The following is a 25,369-nucleotide window of genomic DNA, read 5'->3' on the forward strand; positions in this document are numbered from 1 at the left end:
AGTTGATTTTCTAATGGTCTGTAGTTTGAAGGAGGGTCTTGCTAAAGGTACCAGGAAGTAGAATGAAAATGCATAAGAGCATTCATCTCAGTTCTCCCTTATTGACAATAGCTAGGAATGCTGAAAGACATTCTATGGCACAATAAAGGATGTGTCTAAGCAGCTGGATAGAACATTCTTTTCATATTTGCCTCCAATCAGGAGCTCAGTTTAAGGAAGTAGGAGCTTTTGGTGTGTTTAAAATGGAGTTATGATACTCACGGGCTTTTCTGGTAAAGGCCTCAATCACGTCACTTGAAGGTCCACACCCGGCACTGTTGCAGGCTCCCACTTCAATGAAGTACTGGGTATCTGGCAGAAGGTTCTCTAGCCTGGCTGAGTATTCCTGGCTGGTGACTTGAACTCGGTGTGCAGCTGCTTCTTTGTCATGAGCAGCCCAGTACCGGATCTGCAAATATTGAAGAGGAGAGATATTTTACTGTGATTCATCTCTTGCTGTCAAAAATTCGTTCCCATGGTCTTTGTTTCACGGGTAGGGTATTGCCTTCTCAATGCCACATAATGGCACATTTCCGCTCCTATTGATTTGGCTTTTCCATAGTGATATCTGACCAAAAGTAGTATAATTAAATGAAATCTGCACTCCGTGGACTGTAGTGACCCTGTGTTGATGAGAGAGATGGAGGAGGCAGGGAGTCTGATAAGTCTGCTTTCAAAATATGAAAGTGATCTTTCTGGAAATACTTGTGACAATAATTTCATCCTTAATCTCTTCTTTTATGTCTGTTTATATAGTTTCAATTTATTATGAGATTTCGATAGTTTGGCAGAAATATACCCTACCTTGACAAAAATCTCATTGTGTGGCCTAGAATACACTGGCAAATGACTTTCTTCTAACAAAATCCTTTCAGATGTAAGTATGTATGCAATATTATGGATCTATGTGTATATGTATATTAGCTATTTACTTTCATTCCTTTAAAATATGAAATAAATATACCTAATAATCATTTATGGTCATTTTAGAGAGTGTGTGTGTGTGCTCATATATGAAAGTGTAATATGGCATACATGTGGATGTCCGAGGACAACTTGCAGAAGTTGTTTCTCTCATTCTATCTTGTTGGCACATTGAACTCAGAGTACCATAATCTGTGTAAAATACCTAATTATTTGGTGAGTTATAGAAGTTACTGCCAATTAAGATATTCAAAAAATATTTCCATGTTATTATTAGAATTATTACTTGTGTTAACTACAGCCTTCTTTGTCTCAGAAACTTAATACAAGTTATAATTTGAATATGATTCTTGAAATAAAGACTGGTGGTAATAAATCAATAATTATATGTAAAACACAAATAAAAATATTAATTTTATAAGTGTATTTTGATTTTGCATATTTAGATACACTGCTTAAAGTAATGGGAATTTATTTTCAAAACCAGCCAAAATGCCCTGATAAAATCACCTAATCTTAATATATTAACTTTCTCACTTATGTTAGCACACAAGCACACACATGACCATTATAAAATGGAATTTAGTGAGCCTAGTCTACTTGGTACATTGCAATGTTTACAAGTCAGATGTGTAGGTTTCCAAATGCAGGATAATTGTCCATTGTTTATTTGTTTCTTTTGTGTTACTTTTATTTTCCTTCTAATGGTCATTTTGATGATGTCAATATCATATTTTTGGATGGTTTTGATGGAATCACTGGCATATCTATCTCAAACAGAATATAACCTGATTTCTGATTTCTGGGTATCTGTATAGGGCAGGACCATCTTGGGAAGTCCCCAGTTGCACAGTGCTGGAAGATTTATACTATGATAACCTTCACTTAAGTGTGTGGAAGATGGCCTTTATCTACTTGGGATTTTGAACTAGACAACACATGAGGCCTTTGCCTTGCTAACCAGAGGAGAAATATAATGAACATTTACATTCATAGAAATTCCAGGCACTTAATTAGGATCATCCACGTACAGTATCTTTTAAACAAACTTTGAATGGTAGAACATATAGAGGCCTACAGCAGTCAAAACCAATGACTTTAAGATTCCTGAATTTTATATGTATTGAATAACAACATCATAAAGCATATCATAGTAGTGCTTATATCCACTTCAAAGAGAAGTTTATAGACCATGCTGAATTTATGTCATCTTGACATATGCTAGAGTCATCAGAGAGGAGTGAACCACAATTGCAAAAATGTTTCTGTAAGATCAGAATATAAGCAAGCTTGTAGGGCATTTTCTTAGTGATTAATGAGGGAGAGCCCAGTCCACAGTGGGTGTTGCCACACCTGGGCTGGTGGTCCTGGGTTCTGTAAGAAAGCAGGCTGAGCAAGCTATGGAGAGCAAGCCAGTAAGCAGCACCCCTTGATTGGCTTTGCATCAGCTCCTGCCTCCAGGTTACTGCCCTGTTCAAGTTCCCACCTTGAGTGCTTTCAATGATGAACAGTGATACAGAGTCATAAACAAAATAAACCCTTTAGTCCCAACTCGCTTTCAGTCATGGTGTTTCATTGCAGCAATGGTAACCCTAACTAAGACATAGATTAAAACAATGTAATAAGATTCTATAATCTCATGTGATAAAATGAGGAATAATCACACACATCTTCTTACTCAAAATCCTATGTGACATTTGGGATGTCAAACAAAAGGATGTAACTGCATTTTTTAAAAAAATATTTTTGAAGCTATATCCTAAAAAGACCTGTTCTTTTGTTTATCCAACTCTCCAAGGATCTACAGAGAAACTGTTTTTTAATAAAAACTTAGAACCAACACAATCAATGAACTTGTAACTTGGGATCAAAAAGATCATCTAAAGGTGCCCCCAATGTCTTTGTTTTAGTATGTAACTTGTACAGCTTTGTTCATATGAAAATTAGCATTTCACAAATAAACACAGATAGCTCCCTTGAATAGTTAGCCTCCCTTTAAATATACGTTTCCTCATGACTTATGTTTCAATGAGTCCTCAAGTACGGAAGTAGGTATATTAATGCAAAATATGGCATTATCCCTGAGGAGGTTGTCATGTGTTCATAGCTCACTGACAGTCTACAGGAAGTTATTTGGGTAGAGACTCATTTTCCTCAGTGTTGTAGCAACTAGTTAGGTTCTTATGTTCCAGGACACTCACCCCACAGACTTAATTAAATTCAGTGGGCTAAAAAAAAGATATCAAAGTACAAGGGGCTGAGTATAAGAGAGGGTGATAGGGGCGAAAATGCCCCAAACTTGAAATTGTCAAATATAATAAACATTTAAAATAATGTAACATTATCATTTTCATCTGAACTAGTTGTTAATTGTGAAGTTAAAATTCATTTCCAAACAGAGGATAGACTTGGGATTCTTGATCCTTGGGCAAAGCTCATGTGTATAAAACATTAAACTGATTCATGAGAAACTGTTCAGTATAAAGGACACAACCTGCATGTCAATCAGCACAAATGTAACAATTGGGGCTATTTTTCAGGAAGTTCACTCACTGCAGAAGAGACATGAATGAGTAGGAACTGATGATCTCCAGCAGTAGAGGAGGTACACAATAAATGAGAGATTCTTATGTGTATATGTATGCAGGTACATTTTGGGGGGCAATGTACACATATGTATGGGCATGTGAGGATAACCTTATGTATTTTTCTTCATGAGCTGAGCGCGCGCGCGCACACACACACACACACACACACACACACACACTGCTTAGAGCTTGCCAAGTTGGCTAAGTGGGCTGGCCAGTGAGCCTCCTCGATTCAGCTGTCTTTGTTTTCCCAGCTCTGGGATAACAAGCGCATACTGCTACAACTGGTTATGTTTGTCACACTGGTTCTGAGGAAAAATCTCAGACCCTCATTGCTGTAATTTAAGAAAAGCAGCATGGGAGAGAAAGAGGCTATGTGACAGGGTTCAAGCAGAGTTTTTTTTAATTAGGGGAAAAGGATCATAAAAAGGGGAAAGAGGAGAGGGAAGATTGGCATCCTGGGACAGAAGCAGCAGGAGAGAGGAAAGAGGGACAGAGGCGGGAACACAGTGAATATGCACAGGTGGTGCTCTTAGTGGCTGAAGCTGAGGGAGTATCCTGTCAGAACCCCAAGGGCAGGTCAGTACAGATGCCTGAATACACACACTTGTTCTTAACAGGCAAACATTTTACTGGTTTAGCCATCTCCCCAAAGCAATAAATTCACCTGTATATGCTAATGCAACATACCCTACATTTACTTGTCTAGTTTTAATGTTGTAGCATTGATCTGTTTCTCTATTTGATTTTTAAAGTATCCAAAGGACCCTTGTCTACTGTTACCTTGAAATAGTGCTTATTAAATAACTATGGAATTGCCATACTCTTTGCTCTGCATTCTTCCTAGATGTTCTTCTCTGTGAGGGCAGATACATGCTATTCTAGAATCCTTTCATTCATTGAACAAGTATTCATTAGATGTCCACTGTCTTCCAGGCACTGTATCATGAAGAACCAAACAAATGTATTATTGACCTCCATAAATCTTGTTTAAAATTAAATAAAAGGATGATTTAAAACATTACCAAGTATAAGAGATTTAAGTGTTTAATTTGGTTCCAAAGATGAGCTTTCCTTAATGGATTTGAAAGCTAAGAGAAAAAAGTCTAAGCCTTAGGCTTGCTAAGGAATAAGTATATTTAGAATGTGTTTATGTGTCCTAAAAGCATCTCTTTTGTTCTGGTCCTGTTGCTTCCCAGTCTTTTGACCCCATTTTCTCATGGAGCATCAGACTATGGTAAGAGATGCCCCTGGTTATGAAGTGCTCAGCATTCTAGGTTGCTTTAAAACTTTGAGCTATTTCACTATTTGTTATCTGTTTGTTTTATATAATATTTCTTAATTAATTCTTTGCTTAAATCAGGAGTTTTATGCAAAATGAACCCTATTTCCAGTGACTATTCCTCTAATTAAGATTTAATGCCCTAGGCAAAGTTAAGTACGGCACTTTAAATAAAAAACACGACAGACTAACAGAAAAATCTCAGCCTCAGCAACGATACGACTGTAAATTATCTAGATGCCATACTAGTGCAAACATTAGACCATTCTATGACAATTATTTACGTCAATCATTAAAATGTGTGTTTGTAAACCTATTGGGAACCCTTCAAAATTCCCTTTCATTGAACTGGAGGGACAGCCCAGGGATTGAGATCACTGGCTGCACTTGCAGGGGACCTAATTTCAGCTCCCAATATTCACATGGTGGTTTGCAACAGATTGTAACTTGATTTTCAGGTGATATGATACCCCTTACTGACTCAGTGGGCACTGTCCACAGGTGGTGCACAGACATACATGCAGCAAAACACTCATACACAGAAGATAAAAATAAACAATTCTTAAATTTTTTTATTCTGAGCAGGCTGCAGACAGCTTCCAGTGAATGCTAGACAGCATGTCCCTCTGCTCCTACGAACAGCAATGTGTCTGCATTCAGCTTATCCAGTGTGAAACTCTCTCAGTAGATGCTGGCAGTGGGATTAAGGTGGTGCCTATGGGGCACTATCAATCAGCGTCAAGAGTGGTGGAATGACTCTCCAAAGCAGAGCCATCTGAGCCACGGGTACCAAATTTACGTCTCTAGGGTGGACTTCTGGCTGTCCACAGTGACTGCCATTAACAAAGAAAAACCCCTCTATCTAACAATAACTTAGTTATTTCTTCCCAATCATTCCTAGAGTCATGTTAAAATAAGTTAACAAAAATAATGAAAGACCACCTTTCCCCATACCTTCATGTCAGAGATGCTAAGACAGGCAACTTCGCCAAAGGAAGACAACTGAGCTCTCCCTTAAGACTGATACATGCTCAGCTGAGAGTTTCCCCTGTGACATCCTGTGGCCCCTGCATTATAAATCCTCTATGATGACAGTATTCATAGCAACCCAGTTACAAGAGTTTTGCAGTCATAGCCTATTTGACTTAATTTCATTAAATTATTTCAGCAAATGTTCTTCCACTGAGTAAACAAAGTTAGTCTTTTGTGGACTCCTGAGTAGGATCTTGATGTTGCTAAAATGTTGTTGGTAAGCAGAACTTCAGGTGATTACCCACATCACAGGAAAACTTTAGGTGAAGACTAGAAATGGGGACTCTTTCAACAGGAAGGGGGGGGTGACTGTAAACTTTCCAAAACACATTTAAAAAATACACACACACACACACACACACACACACACATTTTTGACTCAACTGCCTGTAGTAGTTATTTGATATATCAAGAATTTAACCTTGAATTGGACCCAAGCATGTAAAATGTAGGATTTCCTTACCACTATATTTTATTTCACATTTTTAATATGATGCTTTTGCATTTGTAGCTTTATAACTCAGATTCGTCATATATTTTGGGGAAGGAAAGTGCCTTTTTTCATAACCATCTATGTTACACTGGCTTCTCACATATTTTAAAATCAAAACAATAATCATATGATAGTCAGTCTACCTCACCCCATGTATTCACAGGAATATTTTCTTACAGGAGAAAGGAGAAGTCCTGCCTTCTCTCCTTTAAGCTTCTGTGCTTGTCTGTGTGACAGTTAAGGTTCTGAGTGAGAAGCTAAAAGGCTTTTTAATAAAGAACAAATATAAAGATTCATTCTCAGGCTTACTTCAATTTTGGTAAATCATCTGTTCATAGGACAGACAAGGCCCAGATTAAAACCTGGCTGTGGAAACTGTCAGTCAGACATGTGGTATGCAAATTCAATGGAATGAACTTTATTTTGTGTTTAATGGAGACTCAATAAATGCTTTCATCCTCGGATCTATGGATATCCTCCTCCTTCTTTTTCTCTTCCTGTCCTTCCTCTTCCTCCTCCTCCTCACCATCTCCACCACTACCACCACCACCACCACCACCACCACCACCACCACCACCACCACCACCACCACCACCACCACCACCGTCATTACTGTCACCTCTAATGTCCATGACACAGAGCAGGGAAAAGGCAGCATAATCTGATGACACGAGTGTGACCTCCTCAATTTACAGATTAGGAAACTGAGAAAGTTCGTGCGCTTCCCCCACCCCAACCTCTTCTTTTCTATCACGTTGGTTAAAATATATATGACAAAGGCACTACATAATTCTACAGTACATTCTTTTTAAATTTTTTATTTTATGTGTATAGGTGCTTTTCCCTCGTAAGTGTATTTGTACCACATGCATGCCTAGTTACAGTAGTGGCCAGCAGCGGGCACCAGATCCCCTGGAACTGGAGTTAGAAACTGCTCTAAGCTAACATGGAGATACTGGGAAAGGATACATGGTCCTCTGGAAGAACAAGCACTGCTCTTAACCACTGATCCATCTCCCTAGATCTATAACAATTATGTTCTTACTAGAGTAAAAAAAGCACATTTAATGCATTGACTCAATGAAACAGAATATATATTTTTAATTTTATTGGATAGAGATAAATGATGTCAAGGACAAAAAAATAACCTTGTAGTCCAAAACTTGATTTTTGTTGTAATTTTTAAACGCAGTGTTCCTTCCCAAAGACATGAGTCTTGCAAACAGAGCTTTACAGCATCTGGTGAGTCTTTCTTTGCCACTGCTTTTCCATCTGCCTAATGTGACTCAGGGCACTCATTCATAAACACTGGGAACTTTAGGTACGTTCTTGTCATTTCCATCCTCCTTAATCTGAACCCTTGAAAAAACACCCAGAGATCTACCCAAATCATGATTTGTGGTGCAACAATCCCTTATTATTACTTGAGTGTTTCTGCTTAAAGACTTTGGTTCCTTTTGTAGCCAGATCTCAGAACTCTGGCCCTCAGAGAACCAATATGTAACAACTTCATATAACTGTACCTCCTTACTCCTATCAGAACTTGTGATGGTCACTGGGGACTTAATGTGACAGGAATTAGAATCACAATGTGAATGAATATCTGGGTATGTCTATCACAATATTTTTTCTACTGGGTTAAGAGACCCATCTTTAATGTGGGCAGTATTAGAATGTAGGAGTGAGCCGGGCGGTGGTGGCTCACGCCTTTAATCCCAGCACTCGGGAGGCAGAGGCAGGCGGATTTCTGTGAGTTCGAGGCCGGGCTGGACCGATAGCCTCCGAAACAATACAGAGAAACCCTGTCTCGTAAAAACCAAAAAAAAAAAAAAAATGTAGGAGTGGAGGCTCCAAGGATGCAGCAGTTAGACCTCTGTATTCTCAATGAGCTGAGTAAAAGCTATCCTCAGCAATGGGGTCCCATTGTCAGTTTTCAGAGGGCAACCTTCTGTCCTAGCATCAGTCTTGTTGGCACAAGAAGGTACTCTGCAGGTTACAGAAAGAGATATGTGGCTACCAACCCAGCCACAAAACCATCCACCCACAATCTGTCTTGCCTACAAGATTTTTGGGGCAAGGTTGCACAGAGCACGTGGGAGTGGCCAACTAATGTTTGGTTTAACTTGAGGCCCATGCCACAAGAAGGAGCCCATACCCCTTACACTTCCTGGATAGACAGGAACCTGAGACTGGATAGCCCAGAGACAGCATAGAATCAAACACAACTGGGGAAAAAACAATGAAATGATTCCTAATGATACTCTTCTATACTCATAGATCAGTACTTTGTCCAGTCATCATCAGATAGTATTCTTCTTGAAGCAGATGGGAGTAGGCAGGTACTGACTCACAGCCAGACATTGTGTGGAGAGTCTAAATTGGAGGTCTCCATTGGGTCTCTCCCCTCTGAGATTGGGAGAGGGGGAGAAAAGACTGTAGGAGTCAGAGGAGATGGAGGACACCAGACATGGCCCACAGAATCAAATAAGCAAGAATCACATGGGTTCACAGGTACTGAGATGACAAACATGGGGCCCTCATGAGCCTGCGCCAGGTCCTCTACCTATATGTTATGGTTGTTATCTTGGTGTTCTTATGAGACTCCTAGCAGTGGAAGTGGGTGTGACTCTTTTGCCTGCTCTTGAGACTCTTTTTCTCCTATTGGAATGCTTTGTCCAGCCTTGATATGAATGCATTTGCTTGTCCTATTGTATCTTGCTTTATCCTGTCTGGCTGTTGTCTCTTGGAGACCTGCTCTTTTCTGTGGAGGAAACAGAGGGGTAGTAGACATGAGAGAGAAGGGGGGATGGAGATAGGACTAGTCAGGGAGGGGAAACTGTGGTTGGGATGTAAAAGAAATAAATACAAATAAAAATAAACATGGGTAGTACGATTCCAAGGACCCGGGTCTTAGACTGAACACAAAGAGGAAAGTACACCAAGCTGCTTCTTGATGGTAGACACATATGATGAGCTGCCCCAGCTCATGCCTCCATGACTTCTCTTCCATTATAGGCAGAATACTCAAACTATCACCTAAAGTGAACCTTCTTTTTTTAAGTGGTCTTTGTCTGGCATTTTGTCAATATCATGAGAAAGGTAACTAATACAGTACTCAGGAAACACCTGGTGAATGTCTACTATGTTCATAGAACTGTTCTCAGCTGAATTTGTTGATGAAATATGTGACAGTAACAATTCATGGGATGAGTTATCTTGGCTCATGGTTTCAGAGGGTTCACCCTACAGTTACTTAGAGAGATCTAGTCTATATGTGGTCATCTGAGCTAGGGAATGATATTAGAATGACTGGAGACTGTTCATTTCCTGGCTAATCAGGAAAGAGGCAAATGTCTTTCATGAATATTACGAGGCATATATTTAGTATATTTATAATGCTCTTTTTGTTTTGTTTTATTTTATGAGACAGGATGTCCCTGTATTGTTTTGGAGGCTGTCGGTCCAGCCCAGCCTCGAACTCACAGAGATCTGCCTGCCTCTGCCTCCCGAGTGCTGGGATCAAAGGTGTGCACCACCACCGCCCGGCTTTATAATGCTCTTTTAATGTAGCAGTTATAACGGGAACTAGTAAGTGAAAGAAAATAGTACTTTTAAAATGCTGATAGGAATTAGCAAAATGCTTTCTAAAATCTTGAGGGTTGCCAGCATTTTATGATGCTGTATATCTTGCAAGAATACAGCTTATAAGGTTTGGGTGTGGAGCAATGGGAGAGCACTTGCCCAGTACATGGAAGCATTCGGTTTGATCTGCAGCAAGGGAGACAGGATGAATGACACTATCTAAGTTTTATTTTAGCCTAATCATTCTGTCCACAAAAGTCTCTATGTCTCTCCTAGAGAAGCCAGGTAGAAATCTCTGTGTTGGTTAATTTGCTTTGTTGTTTCTTATTTGTTTGTTTTTCAACACAGAGTTTCTCTGTGTAGTCCTGGCTGTCCTAGAACTCACTCTATAGACCCTGCTGGCCTCAAACTCAGAGGAAAACCTGCCTCTGCCTCCAAAGTTCTAGAATTAAAGATGTGCCACCACACCAGGCTGTTACTCAATTTTTAAATGATATATAATATCTGTATAGTTAAATGGGTCCATGATGTTCAGTAAATACATACATACATACATACATGTTATATGATTTGCAATGACCTGATCAAGGTAATATCTCTCTCTTACTCCTTAAAGCTTCCATGTAGATACCCAAATCACAAAAACAGAAGAGAATAAAGTTTTTGATACCAAATTAACCATTGGGACACCAGACATTGAAGACCAAGCATATTATAAAAATGTACATATTTATGAATAAATACAATTTTTAATTAAAAAACTTAACTCACCTGATAGCTTTCCACAATTTTCTCCAGAACATGCTTCCAATGAACAGATATCTCAGAAGAGGATAGCACTTTCACCCCTACTTCTGTGGGGGCTTCACTGGGAGCTAAAAGTGTATGAGACTGTTACTTTTCAGCCAGAAGTTTACATAAAAAATTCAAATAATCCTTGAAATTTACACAAAAGTTCAAATAAAGTTCTTTTGTATAGGAATGAAATAGAACTATAATGTATCTTGTTGGTAGTGTTAATAATATTCCAATTTATCTGTCTCTACTGCTTTTATTTTAGCTATGGTCAGTGTGCACATGCATATTCACATACATGAATGTTGACACACACATGCATGCACACATGTCCTCACACACACAGACACAGTACACAGAGACACACGAACACACTTGCATACATGTGCACTCACACCACACAGGAAAATGTACACACACATGTACTCATACCACACACAAACATGTGCACACATAACACACACTACACACATACATAGGCAAACACTCGCACACATATGCACTTTAACAAAAGAGGAAACTTCGGGGGTCTCAGGATGTCTATAAGCAGTTGTTATTGTACTTTTAAAAACACTCAACTGGTATGTTCCACATTGATTTTTGGTATATATTAAATTTAATTACATAGCTCAACAATTTTACTTGCCACAAAAATGAAGATATTAGTATTTAGTATAACTAGGCATTCATGAAAATTAATTTTCTTATTGCCATCTATATAAACTACCAGTACAGAGAACTATTAATAAAATTTCCCTCTCATATCCAAGCTAAAATTATGAAACGGTTCAAGATCCTTGAAACAAGTTGTAACATTCCCATTTCTGGAGAGCTCTTCCATGCCTAATCTTTCAACTGGGCATCAAGTCAAATATGTATCAAAGGCTTCTTCCACTTGAAAAAAAATAAATTTCATCCCTGTTGACATTTACACAGAGAACCATGGAATCCTTGAAGCAGGTGTCATCAATTTTTATTGTCTTTCATTACAAAGTCATATCCTATTTAAGTTTAAGAAATGTCCCACATGTGAGCAGCTACCCATCCCAGTCAAAGTAAACAAGTAGTGCATAACTGACATGTTAGCAGAAGACTGACAACCTACACAAGTTGCAACACATACAGGTTTTATGAGAAGTAGTCAAGAAAGAAATATAACCAAATATAAACAGCCATGACTGAATATGTGAGAAGCATTACTGGTGCCTAAACACCGACTTTAGAATCAAGCATTAGAGCAAAATAGATACTGGATGGAAAGACAATTGAAATAATTCCAACTTGTACTTTCTCTGTGAGATCAAGTCCTGTATTCAGTCCCCAGCTGACAACACACAAAGGGAATAAAATATGCCACTGGGGGTGCTTATTGTCTGGTTTTGAATTTAAATAACTTTTTTACCTTTTATTCTCTGGAGGTATTCAGTTTGCTTAGTTGAGATAAATTACTAAGCTGACTACCTTTTATACCTGTGTTTTAATGAAATATTTATCTGTAAAATAACATGCCTGTTTTAAAGATATCGTAGGATAATTTGAAATACATTACAGTTTTTGGAAATATGGAAACTACTAAGGAATATATGTTAAGAATTCCCAATGACTTCCAACAAACAGCTCTACGTTTATTTTTGGGTAATATAGTGCCAGGCTGGTGGCACACTCTTGTGATTTCAGAGGGCTGAAGCAGAAGGATTTCTGAGAGTTTAAGGCCATCCTGGGTTGCATAGCAAATGAGACCTTGTCTCAAAACAACAGCATAACATGTAAATCAGTTAGGCTAGAATATTGGATTATTGTTTCTAAAAGGACAAAAGAGAACTGCGCAAATATTAGTTTTTGAATTGTTCCTTTTGGGTTACTCCTGTGTGCACCAAGAGAAACCTTGTGAAGAGTATTTGTATTAGGAAACAAAGTATGAAATCTTCATTTTCCTTTCAATCCATCTATTACTGACAGAGTACATATGAATTAGGAGATATAACAGGGATGTCTTATCCAATGGCAGATGTCTTCCCCTATATTTCCCAACCTTATTTTTGAGACAGGAAACTGATCATCAAAGTGTTTTAGCACTGGAGTTATAAGCAGGCACCACCAATACATCTTTTTCTGCTGGAGATCTGAACTCTGGTCTTTCTAGGAAGCCCTTGGGCAGGAAAGCCCTCTTCCTGGCTGTACCATATCTCTTGTGTTGTATGCACAGGTAGGCACATATATACATGTGTGTGTGATCATGTATAGATAAGATACATTACTCAGCTGCTTCTCCATCTTTTTCAGACAGGATCAGTGGACCAGGAGCCCACTTATTTAGCTAGCCTTGCTGTGAGCATGCTGGATTCTGTTGTCTCTACCTCCTCAGTACTGAGGTCACAGACACTCTATAGCGCCTCACTTTTTCTATGTGCTGGAATCCAATCTAAGGTCCTCAGGCTTGCACAGGAAGCACTTTGCCATCTGTTCCTTCTCCAGCCCTGCCTCATACTTTTAAACAGAAATATGTGCAGTAAAGAGCTTCACAGCTTACATGGGGGAATCAAAGAAAACAACCTTAAACTGTGCTCTGTTTGCATTTATGTAGAGTCCTGGACAAGCATGCTTTGTTTACGGAATATTCCCAGAAGACAAAGAGCCACAATAGTGTTGCTGTCCTATCCTCAAATGGCTTATAAAACATGTCTCTCTTCTTTTAATTAATTTATTTTTTCTTCTCTCATAGATTACATCCCAATCATATTTTCCCAGTCCCTCTCCATGCCTCCCCTCTCCCCCAGATTTACTTCTCTGTCTCCCTTTAGAAAAGAGCAGGCCTCCCAGGGAGACTTTTCTTTTAAAGGAAAATTTCAACTGGCTGGGGGAGGTAGCTCAATTAGCTGGTAAGAGCTTGCCCTGCAAGCATGAAAACCCTATGTAGTATATTTTTAACTAATAAAAAATTTTTAATTACATCATTTTCCTTTTTTTCTTCCCTCAAGCATTCACATGTACCCCTTGCTTTCTCTCAAATTCATGATTTTCACTTCCTTAATTGCTGTTATCAAGATTTAATTGTTGGTGAGTTATATAAATATAACCTGTTGAGGTTTTCTTTTTATTGTTATTTGTATGTATATGTTTTTAGGGCTTAACATTCAGTATTCAATAACCAATTCAGGATCTTGTAATGGAGTTTGAAACTACATAGACTCACGGGCTGGAGAGACGGCTCAGTAATAACGAGCACGCCATGGCCTTCCAGAGGACTCAGCTTTGAGTCCCACATGATGGCTCACAACCATCTGTCACTACATTTCCAGGGGACCAGAAGCCTGCTATGTGTAGGGAAAATATTCATATACACAAAATAACAAAATATTTTTTTCAAAACACACAGAAAAATAGAGACCTCATGAAGTTATCTGAGTATGGAAAATTCAGGACTCAAAATTATAATCATGAGACTAGGACTGGATTTCATCAGCCAACAGTTTTAAGAGCGACTTCCTGATTTACAAGGATAGAATAAAACGAATGAGAATGACTTAAAACATTTTTAGCAACATTTTTGTTATTTACATGGAGAGGCTGACACTTAAGAGAACACTGGCTTACCAAGCACACAGTAATATAAGAAGATCTTAACATAACAATGCCTGAAGGAAAAACATACCATATCCTACTAGTAAATACAGTTTTCATCCCCCAGCCAGGTCCCTCATTAACCTACCATCTTGTGCTGAGTTGATGACAGCGATGAGGCTGTAGGGCCCATCTCCTTTATTGTTGAATGCCTTCACTTTTACTTGAAATGCAGTGGAAGGGGTCATGGTTTCGTCTTTGTGGACATAGCGACCAGTATCTGGGTTAGTAACTGTCACTTTCTTCCATTCTTCTCCATCGAATGGCTTAAAGGCCACTATGTAACCAAAATTGTTACCATAATGGTATTCTCTTGACAAAGGCTAAAGAAAAATTGAAATAACAAATAACTTTGTGATATAGTTTAACAGGGAAGGGTCTTATGAGAATGCAATCACTCAGAAAAGCATGTGCTTGGAAAAAAAGTTACTTATTTCATAAACTAGTGATAGTTGTGAAGATGCCAGAGCACCCCAGTATATTTATCCATGAGATGATGCCATTACTGGAGTGCTGTCCTTCCTGCTCTCTGAACACCTGGGTGCCTGCACCCCCCACCCCATCCACTCCCAATTAATTCTTCCTTCCCTCCCTGTGGGAGAGCTACTACCTCCCATACAGTGTTTTCTCGGCCCATGGAATCTGCCAATCAAAGAATCTGCCGTGTTCCATGTGCCACCCCCAACTTTCTGTCCTTTTCCCGCTCACATAAATTCTTTATCTACTGCCACTCAACCCATGCAAAATAAGTTGTACAAAGACAGGAGTTTCATGAATTGTCTTTCTTTTTAATTCTTAGAACCTAGAACAGGGCTAGAAAGATACAGGATGAATGATTAAACTGCAGAATTTAAAGGCCATAATATGAATACAGATTGTGGAATATCTCGCTTATCACCAGAAAGTTTTTGGTTTTGGAGGAGTAGGAGTGCAGGTGCCTGGGAGAAGGAGCTGTACCACTCCCATGTGCAAGAGGCTGGCTGTGGGCACCTGCTTACTGAACACTGCACCCATGCTTCAACTTCTGGTAATTACTCAGGGTTTCTTAGGAGGTTTGTGATGGTACAGACAGCACTGATTTAAAGGAAGTTCTAATACCTTCTATTTGTACTTGTGAAGGTCTTAATTTTTATAAGTGTTTGCACTTTGGAATTCATTATTGACTCTAACACACACACACTTCTAAACTAGCAAAAAAATGTTTCCTACATTTCACTTGAGGAAGATCAGATGTAAATGGCCATACAGCAGAGTTAGGTCACTTTCCACTATCTATCTATTCATTTCTTGGATACATCGGTTTAATTCATGAAAGGAATGAAGATAAAACCTGGCAATTTTCTTGCCATTGTTGATACCTTGTTGTGGCTCTTTATTATCTTCAACAGTCAAATACTAAAAATACAGAATGAGTGGGTTGTGCAGAGCATGTCTGTACAGGTGCCAGAAGTCTAGCTCAAAAAATTCTTGGCTGTCATACCTTCCCCTGCCCCCGAAGCTCCTGCTCTGCAAATCTAGAGTCTGACATAATCTTCCTTTGAGTCATGAAAACTGAACAAAATGTTTGACTCTTAGTGTCAAGCCCTTTGGGTGACTGCTAAAACAGATTAAGATGGATTACAGTAGTGACTGAAGTCAGGCTTGAGTGAGATTCAGTGTTCTGTTAGAAATGGATTTGATGTCATTTGTGAACATAATCTTTATTATATAACTATCCAGGCAAAAGGTTACATGACTTATAATAGGTTAGTGGACATCATATGCTCATAATCCCTGTGGGATCAAATAGTTGGATGTTTTCTAGGGCAATATATCCCTGAGTAGCCAGTGTCTTGTCTGGCACAGGAACTGCTTGTTAAGCACAGGAAATAGATGAAATCTGATATGCATTTATGGGGGGGATTATTGTTTTGCATGGGTTGAGTATTCCTTTTTATTTTCAATTTGTTTGTTTAATAAAAATGGGTCTGCAGTTAAAGCTAGCTAATCCATCTTCTCCATGGAGTTTGTCAATACTTACCGCCCACGTGATTGTCAGCTCTCTGTTGCTTCCACCCCCACCTCCTACATCTGAGGGAGCCACATTGGGTGCTGAAACAAGTACATTTACAACAAGTAAATAGAAGCTGAGAATGTTTTAATATAGGTCTTACTTATCACGGAAATCATGCATCCTTCATCCACTGAGCAAAGCCAGCTGCAGCAGGAGCCACTCAGCCACACGAACAGAGGTGAATATCCACGTTTCCACATCATTCTTGGGTCTCTGTGTCTGTTGGAGACTGCACTATGTGGTTTCTAAACTGGAGAACTGTCCTTTTTGTACTCTTCCTTAACGCCCCAGCTAGCACCCCTCTCCTGTCGCTGATGGAAACGGAGGCACTCACACAGTTCTACATGGAAGAACTCGCAGACAGATGTGCATGGAGGAACTCACACTCAGCTGGTTTGTACTTGACCCCATAATCAATTTTTAGCAATTCACCATATTTCCTCTTTTAGCCCCATAAGTCACTCTTTCTCACTCTTTTAAAAGTTGCATTGCCTTTATCTGCAGAGCCCAGTGTCTAATTTTGGTCTTTGTCTCTCCTTGCAATCCCTTTAGTGTAGGCACTGCTTCTTCTGAATACATGGACTTGGCTTCTAACTAGACATGCCTGTCCCTGCACTCCCAGCCATGTGGGCCAAGCTCAATGCTCCACAAATGCATTGGCTCCATGTAAGCTGTCACCCAAAATCTGTTCACACCCTAAGGAGATGAAGTGTTAGTACTTCCAGAACTAAAGCTCTTCACACATTCATTTCAAAATGTACCTAGGAAGGTAACACTCAGGGGACATCAGTCTAACAAACAGCATTGAATCAATGAAACATTTTAAAACTTCCACGTCAGCCATATAAATTCCTTGATGAGATATGTACTTCAGCATCATCAAAACAAAAATACATCTTCCTCCTACTGTCTATAAAGCTATGCAATCTCCTTTCCACATGAAGAGATTAATATGAAACCCAAGGGACTAATTTACTATTCAACTCTCAACACTTTATATACTAGAGGATGGAATTGGTCACACAAGGGTGTTCAGAGGTGAATACCCCCCATAAACAAGTATATATACATATACACATGCATGCATACATAAATACACACACCACGCACACATATACATATATACATACATACAGCAGGCCAGGCTGTAGAAACAACTGCAAATCTGTAAATGCTTTTATCCCCATAACTAATATTGTAAATTTAGAACCCATTTTCCTTTGGAAAAACTAGAAAGCATCTCTTATTAAAATCAATAAATCAAATATTGTTACTCTAAATACAAGTAGAGGGATCATGGGGAAATAATTTCAAAGTAAACTTAAATAAACTGTTATGAAATGTAGAGAACCAACTATTCCTCTTCTTAGGGCAAGTGTATTTGCTAAGTCATTTCCTTGTAATGCTTTTCAATATAACCAATTTAAACCTTTTAAATTGTAACAGTTAAAAATAGACTGCCTCTTTTAGAGTAAACATCTTCTATTTTGTCACAAATTAAATACTCTCTAGCATGCTTCAAGTAAGGAATTCAAGAGTCATTTTCTTTTCAAAGATAGTCCATTCTGCTCATGCTGTTAAACTCAAAATAAGAAAACAGGGCTAAGAACTGTGTGTTTTGATAGAATATTGTGCTGTTTTGCAAATATTATTGATTATTTTTAGCTTCATTAGGATAGAAGCAATTTTTCACAAAGGGAATTGACATAGAATGAATCTAAATTGAGTCAGAGAACACAGCAGTTGGCATTCTATGCTCAGCTCTGCTCAAGGAGGAAGTCTTCCCACAGAATGCTCAGTCTCAGGGAAGTAAATCTTGGTAAACATTAGTAGGCACATTTTGCTTCAGGCTCCATGCACTTACCAGGGAACGAACCTGGTGTTCTTTAAGTCATAATTATCAAAACAAACATGAACTAACATTTAAAAATGATAAACTATTAATAGAGAATAAACAAAATTTATAATTGTGAACCAAAATGTTTTAAAGCATGCCTTTGCCAGAATTTTAGATACAGAGTAATTTATTTCTATTTGCAAAAGAGCTGTCATGTTTTAACTTATAGACCTAAAACAACTCAATATCATGATTATTCTTTCCAATGAAAGAATTTAATGTTTCCAATTTTCCCTATGTACTTTAGTTCTTTTTTTGTATGAAACTGTGTTGTCTTTATTTTCGCATACTTTTAATTTCAGAACAAAATAAACAAACAAAAGAACCACAATACACAATACCCAACCCTGCTGTTCTGTGGGAGGGGGTTTTCTTGCCTTAAGGCACAAGGACAGGATAAAAGAAATCCTCTAGCATGAGCAAAGGGCCAGGTAGGTCAGGGCCAGCCAAGGCTTCTGGGAGGGGCCACAGGGAAACTGTACAGAGGACATGGTCTTCCCAGGGGATCTCTAATCTACTTCATGCAGGAGGTATCCTTATCACTCTCCAGTGGGGGATTTCATCAGGGACAGCAGCACTGGGCTCCTCTGCTGTAACCTCATCTTCGTCAATACCCAGGCCTAGTTTGATCATGTGGTAGATGAAGTTGGAGAGGGTTTGGGGATGCTCGAGTGAGAATCCAGAGGAGAACAGAACAGTCTCAAACAGCAGCACCACCAGGTCCTTGACAGCTTGTCATTGTCTACCTCAGCCTTCTGCCTCAGGGTCTCAATGATGGGGTGGTCAGGGTTGATCTCGAGGTGCTTTTCGGCCATCATGTAGCCCATTGTAGAGTTGTCTCTGAGTGCTAGGACCTTTATGATCTGCTCCATGTTGGCTGTGTAGCCATAGGTGCTTGTCACAATGCAGCAGGGTGAAGACACAAAACTATTGGAGATTGTCACCCTCTCAACCTTCTTATCCAAGATCTCCTTCATGAGTTTGCAGAGATTCTCAAATTTTGCCTTGCTCTCCTCCATTTTCTTCTTCTCTTCTTCATCTTCTGGTAGCTCCAGGCCTTCCTTAGTCACTGAGACCAGGCTCTTTCCATCAAACTCCTTGAGCTGCTGCACACAATACTCATCAATAGGTTCAGTCATGTTCACCACTTCAAAGCCTCGCTTCCATACATGCTCCACAAAGGCAGAGTTGGCTGCCTGCTCTTTGCTCTCACCAGTGATATAATAGATGAACTTCTGTGTCTCCTTCATGTGAGACATGTACTCTGACAGGGAAGTCATCTCATCTCCAGACTGAGAGGTGTGATAGCGCAGCTCAGAGAGGCGCCGACAGTTAGTGGAGTCTTCATGGATTCCAAGCTTTAAGTTCTTGGAGAAGGCCTCATAGAATTTTTTTTGTAGTTCTCAATGTCTTCAGCCAGGTCAGAGAAGAGCTCAAGGCACTTCGTCACAATGTTTTTGCAGATGACTTTCAGGATTTTGCTCTGCTGGAGCATTTCTCGGGAGATGTTCAGGGGCAGGTCTTCAGGGTCAACCACGCCACAGATAAAGTTGAGGTACTCAGATATCAGTTCATCACAGCTGTCCAAGATGAAGACACGATGCACATACAGTTTGATGTTGTTCTTCTTTTTCTTGTTCTCAAAAAGGTCAAAGGGAGCTCGCCGAGGAATGAAGAGCAAAGCTCTGAATTCCAATTGACCTTCTACAGAGAAATGCTTGACTGCCAAGTGGTCTTCCCAATCATTGGTGAGGCTCTTATAGAATTCACCATATTCCTCTTGAGTGATGTCATCAGGGTTTCTGGTCCAAATGGGCCTAGTCTTATTCAACTCTTCCTGGTCAATGTATTTCTCCTTAATCTTCTTTGTTTTCTTTTTCTTATCTTTGCCACTGTCATCCTCCTTACCTGATCCCACATCTTCAATCTTTGGCTTCTCCTCATCATTCTTATCTTCTTCCTCTTTCTCACCCTTTTCTCCCTCTGCCTCATCATCGCTGATCTCCTTCTCTCATTCCAATAATTTTTGGTAAGTAACTCTTTGGACTTTATTTGACAATATAAAAACTGGCATATTAGAAATTCTGAATGTAAAGATCATGTATTTTCTAAATATTGGCTTTGATACAAAATATGCTGATAAGTTATTTTTGGTTAATTGGTGCTTTATCATAAAATGTTAAACATCAAAATTTCAAATTACATCAAAATTTCATTATGTTTTTTAAAAAATTAAGAGATTGATCATGATTTTACGTGACATTTAATCTTCTATTTTCAATGAATAGATTGTATTTTAGTAGTTTCTTTTACTTTTGAGATTATAGTATAATTATATCATTAATGCACAATTTTGAAGGGCCAATCATACAGTCACATGAACAGTATGGTGTTTGTAGCTCCTGCGACACTGCCTTGGTGGTACAGCACACTACAAAGTCTCCTGACATGGTTCCATTTTAAATAGACACTTTTCTATTGGAGGATGAAAACAGATTTGGAATAAAAGATGTCTCATGCAGCAAGACCACACGTTTATTTAATATTTAAATATAAATAACCCTATGACTCCCTCAGTGGACTTACAATAAAAGAGTAATTCAGGTCAGGTGAGGACATTTAGTTTGGTAGATATGAAGGTTATAAGCAGAGATCATAAGGCACATAAAATGTTTTTTGGATATCTCAATACAATTATGCTTTTTGTTATTTAAAAGAAGTGAAAGGATTAAGCATTTCTAGTGTTCTTTTATCTGTTTTTGAAAATGAAAGAAACATTCTAGTGCATTTGTTAAACTTGTTTTCACAGAAACAAAATAGTGACAATAAATTTTCTCAAAATACTACTAATGTTACTAATGTTTTCCCTTCTATTTAAAAGAGAAAGATAGAAAACAAAAATAAATTAAACAGAAAAAATGGAAATATAAGAGTAGAATAGTTTCATTGGGTATAAAACTAAAGAACTACACTTTACATGTCTTTCTTGATGGAGATGTTATTTTTCTTCATTAAATTGATTTGAACTAGCAAATAAGTACAAAAGCTGCCAAAATTAATCTTTCTTCACTTGTAGAGATTTTGATGTAGGGATGTGTCCTGGGATGATACCCAGCAAATGGGATACGTTTATTATCATTTTTAAACAAAATATTATTTCTTAAATTATAAACATGAAAATAGCCATCTTATAATATACTTAGCTGAATCTAAAGAGTGCTGTGTACTGAGTCACACTGGTCAGATATAAGCTTAACTTACTCATTTGCAAAATCTGGAAGGATGACACAGGCATGGTGACACATGCCTATAACCATAAGACTTGAGAGGCTATATAAGAATGCCTTATTGAAGAGAATATCAGCAGTAATAGTACTGATTTGGCAATATTATTATAAGAATTAGGTGAAGCAATGCAACTATAGAGCAAGCAGTATATCTGAGAACACATAGGGAACTATGGCAACCATTAAAGCAGGTCAAGGAAAGACTGTAAATTATCTTCTGGTGCTGGAGTGGTATGTGTTGTGGAGAGCTGGGATTTACTTTTTTTTTTTTTACAAACTAAGGGAGGCAGAGCAAACATTGTTCCTGGACAGGCTCTTGGACTGGGAATGAGATAATGTCATTGCTGTGTTCTCTGTTGGGTTCTGATGGCATTTATAGGAAGTAATAAGAATATCAGAAATAATTAATTCCTTAATAAAATATCACAAGTGAAAACAGTTAAGGGGAAGACTTTTAAAAGTTGTTTTAGAAAAGAAATTGGTTGGAACTAACACCTTTCTTACAAATTTAGGTCCCATGTGTCCTTGAAATGGCTTTTCCTGGTGTGTAGGGATAGGACAATAAGATAGCAAACTCTAGTTGTGCATAGTTGAAGTACTAAATACATGACTCTTAGATGTGGCATTAAATATAATTTTATAGATTGAAATATATAATAAACTTACTATTTCTGATATTTAAAAAAGCATCACTTCTACTATGAGATATAAAAACTATTTAAGATAGACCTCATAGTAATTATATCTAGGTAGTGAGCCCTTTTAAACAACATTATTTGAGATTAAAAAGTAAAAATGTCATTTATAGCAAAAAGGGAAGTCCTGTGGATGAGCAATGCCAAAGATTTTCTTTTACTCTGTGGACAATATTCACTAATAAAAGTGGTGTTCAAAAAAGACACTGTTCACACCATAGAAAATTAATTCAACTCAATGAGGAAAAAGTAGCCTAAACTTGAGACAGGTATGATGTTACAAATGGAATATTTACCTAACCCAACTTAAACACTTGGGGTTTTCCTGAAATTTTATTCTGAAATGAAAGCTTGTTCAAACAAATCAAGTTTGATTTCTTGATATGGAATTCTGTGGTCAAAACCACCAGTCACGTCACACTCCATTTGTTTTTCTTTGTTTTTAAAGAAAGGGTAAATCATCACACAGAAGCCACCATTGCAACAGAGGTGACATCTGAGAAAGCAATAAATAAACAAACCCAAGACCTGGCTATGTGATGTTTGTGTCAACCTAGATTACGTCTTCCTCATAATGAAATTTCTGTGATGTAGAGAAAACAGAATATCCCAAGTCATTTTGTAGGGAAATATACTAAAACAAAAAATTCTGATGATATCTGCCTTCATATTTAAGGAAGAAATTAAAGCTTTCACTTAGGATTCTAATCCAATTTCATAACGTAGATGAGTCTTCAGAGTCCTGTTTGAAAAGCTGTCTTGAAGAGATAGCCTAGTGAACTGGAAGAGACATCTGAATTTGGACCTTGGAATTTACAAGTATGGTCCTTGACTTAAATCAACTATCTGAAACTCTCCTATCAATTAATAAGCATTGGGAGGACCCTCAGAAACAAACCAGGGATTTTAATGATATTTTCTTCCTATTGTCACTACTAAGCTAATTTGAGAAGCTGCATAAAACCACATGAACTCTATAAGGTAGTTCATGCTAGCCATCCCTATGATAGTAAAACTTTCAGTTCTATTTGGAAACCGGGTCAAGAAACTGGGGCAGCCAAAAATATGAGCAAGTGACATTAACAGACCACAACAGAATTTTAATGACTGTCAGTCATCTTTTTAAAATATTTAACTCAAATAAAGCCCTGAATTTTTGGCAAGAAATTTAAAATAAATGAACTCAGCTGAAAAAAAATTTCTTTCTTTTTTTGACAGACAGGGATTAATAAAAAGAAATATCATTAGAATCAGAACAACATTTTATCTTGGGAACATGGGGTAAAGAAATAGTGGGTTATTTATTAAAATAAAGGGTATTTAAGCAGAATTGGTATTGAGCATAAAAACGTATATCAGAATTGGTTTAGCTGCTCTGAGAACCTGGTTAGAATGACACCTGAAGTTAAGAGAAAATATCCTGGATGTTGTGACTCCTCGGTGCCATAATCCCACAAACTTCTACAATCTTCTTTGTCTCCAGACCTTTTTGGCTCTCTAACCCTGCCCATATGTGCGAGTCACATGGGCATTCAGCTGTAAATGTTTCTGTGCTATGCCAAAGCGATGAAGCTTCCAAGTCGTTGTGCCCTTAACCCAGGGTCTTCTGGCTAAGATATATATTCTACTTAAAAACTTCATTTGAATAATTTCTGGTATATGCTGAGAAAATACAGAAATTATAGACTGTTATACAATTAATTAATAGTTTAGTAGTTATTTTATTGTTTTGGGCTATAGTTACTTTTGTAGATGAACCACTGATTACAGAGAATACTTGCAAATGCACTCCAGTATTATTAAAGCGGTATTTGTATTATAACTTTATGAAGTTTACAAAGGTTCTTGCACATACCAGCACCATCTGTTTTGATCCTGTTTGAGGGTATGCTGGGTTCTCCTGTACCTAAAGTATTGGTTGCTACCACTCGAAATTCATACTCCATCCATGGGATCAAATCCACTGCTTTTGCTGCTTCCATGTTTCCTTCAATGATTGGGGGATCTAAATAAAATCAGCATAAAATAGAGATTAGTAGTTGACTAAATAATTTTTGGGTCTAGAGACGGAACATATATAATGGGTTGGCATAAAAGCATTTATCAATGACAGATGCTGAGTTGAAGAGAGTGAACAAAAAGATCACTACAAAACTACAAAAAGTGACGCATGTGTGTGCAACTTGCCTATCTAGAAACACTGATGTGGGGGGCTGAAAACTTGAACCTCTGTCAACCACCCAGTTTTAGCCTTGTGGCTAATCCCTGGGCTACCCCTTGAGTAGAAAAGAGCCATTCTCTTGGAGCAGAAGCTAGGATGGTTTTCTAGGGCAAAAATTAGGTGAACTTCCACTATTGTGTTCCATAGGCAGCAAATTATTTTCTGCTCAAATTAAAAATGACACTGTGAATAATATTGCTTGTAAGTGTTATAGACTTACACCATCTGCAGCTAAGCTTATGGGTGCTATAATTAGTTCTCAGCATTCAGGCTATTCAAGGGAGATTATAACTCATCATTAAGATATTACCTTAGCTTGCTTATTTAATTGAGATATGACAAAAACACATAACCAAGGCAGTTCTATATCTATGTGTTTTTAATAATTAGCCTACACACAAGTGCATGTAAATAGCTGTACACTAGTTGGAAAATTTGTTCTTTTAGAAGCCTGTGACTTATTGTGATAGGATTTGGGGAACTGTGATCTGTTTATGCAGATCATAAACACATAGGCTTTGAGGAGGGAGTGTTTGGTGTCCAGTTTTCACTTTTGTACTATCTTGCAGGGCTAGCTCAGGCTTTGCCCCATCAAAATCTTTTTCTTTTGAATACTAGTTTCATCAACCATCCTGTCATCTTGCCACAGCTTTGTTTGAAAGACTGAACATGCATTTTTGAGTGTCTGATTAAAAACTTGCCTTCCCCTTCTCTCTGTTTTATTCTGCATGGTTTTTCTCTCACATAAAATCAGCCTATGTGCTTAAGTTCACTACAGAAAGACTTTCACTCTATATAATGGATAAAGGTCTGGAGCAATAAAAGCGCTTCATCAAGGAAAGGGGAACAAGTGATTGGTA

The 25,369-nt window shown here is 38.1% G+C and overlaps 1 protein-coding gene and 1 pseudogene across 4 annotated transcripts in view; both read right to left on the reverse strand.

Moving 5' to 3' along the window:
- Cntn1 (contactin 1) overlaps positions 1-25,369 on the reverse strand; it is a 267,254-nt gene that overhangs the window by 26,871 nt on the left and 215,014 nt on the right. For all 4 annotated transcript variants that reach the window (XM_005067129.3, XM_040753939.1, XM_005067128.3 and 1 more), the window contains exons 17-21: positions 24,144-24,293; positions 16,377-16,447; positions 14,445-14,679; positions 10,712-10,815; positions 262-448 (exon numbers count right to left, since the gene is read on the reverse strand). In XM_005067129.3, the coding sequence (XP_005067186.1) occupies positions 262-448; positions 10,712-10,815; positions 14,445-14,679; positions 16,377-16,447; positions 24,144-24,293 (747 nt within the window). The remainder of the gene's footprint in view (positions 1-261; positions 449-10,711; positions 10,816-14,444; positions 14,680-16,376; positions 16,448-24,143; positions 24,294-25,369) is intronic.
- Positions 18,582-21,601, reverse strand: LOC121142673 (annotated as a pseudogene).

The sequence above is a fragment of the Mesocricetus auratus genome, unplaced genomic scaffold, assembly GCF_017639785.1.
Source record: "Mesocricetus auratus isolate SY011 unplaced genomic scaffold, BCM_Maur_2.0 Super-Scaffold_100010, whole genome shotgun sequence".
NCBI classification, from domain to species: domain Eukaryota; kingdom Metazoa; phylum Chordata; class Mammalia; order Rodentia; family Cricetidae; genus Mesocricetus; species Mesocricetus auratus.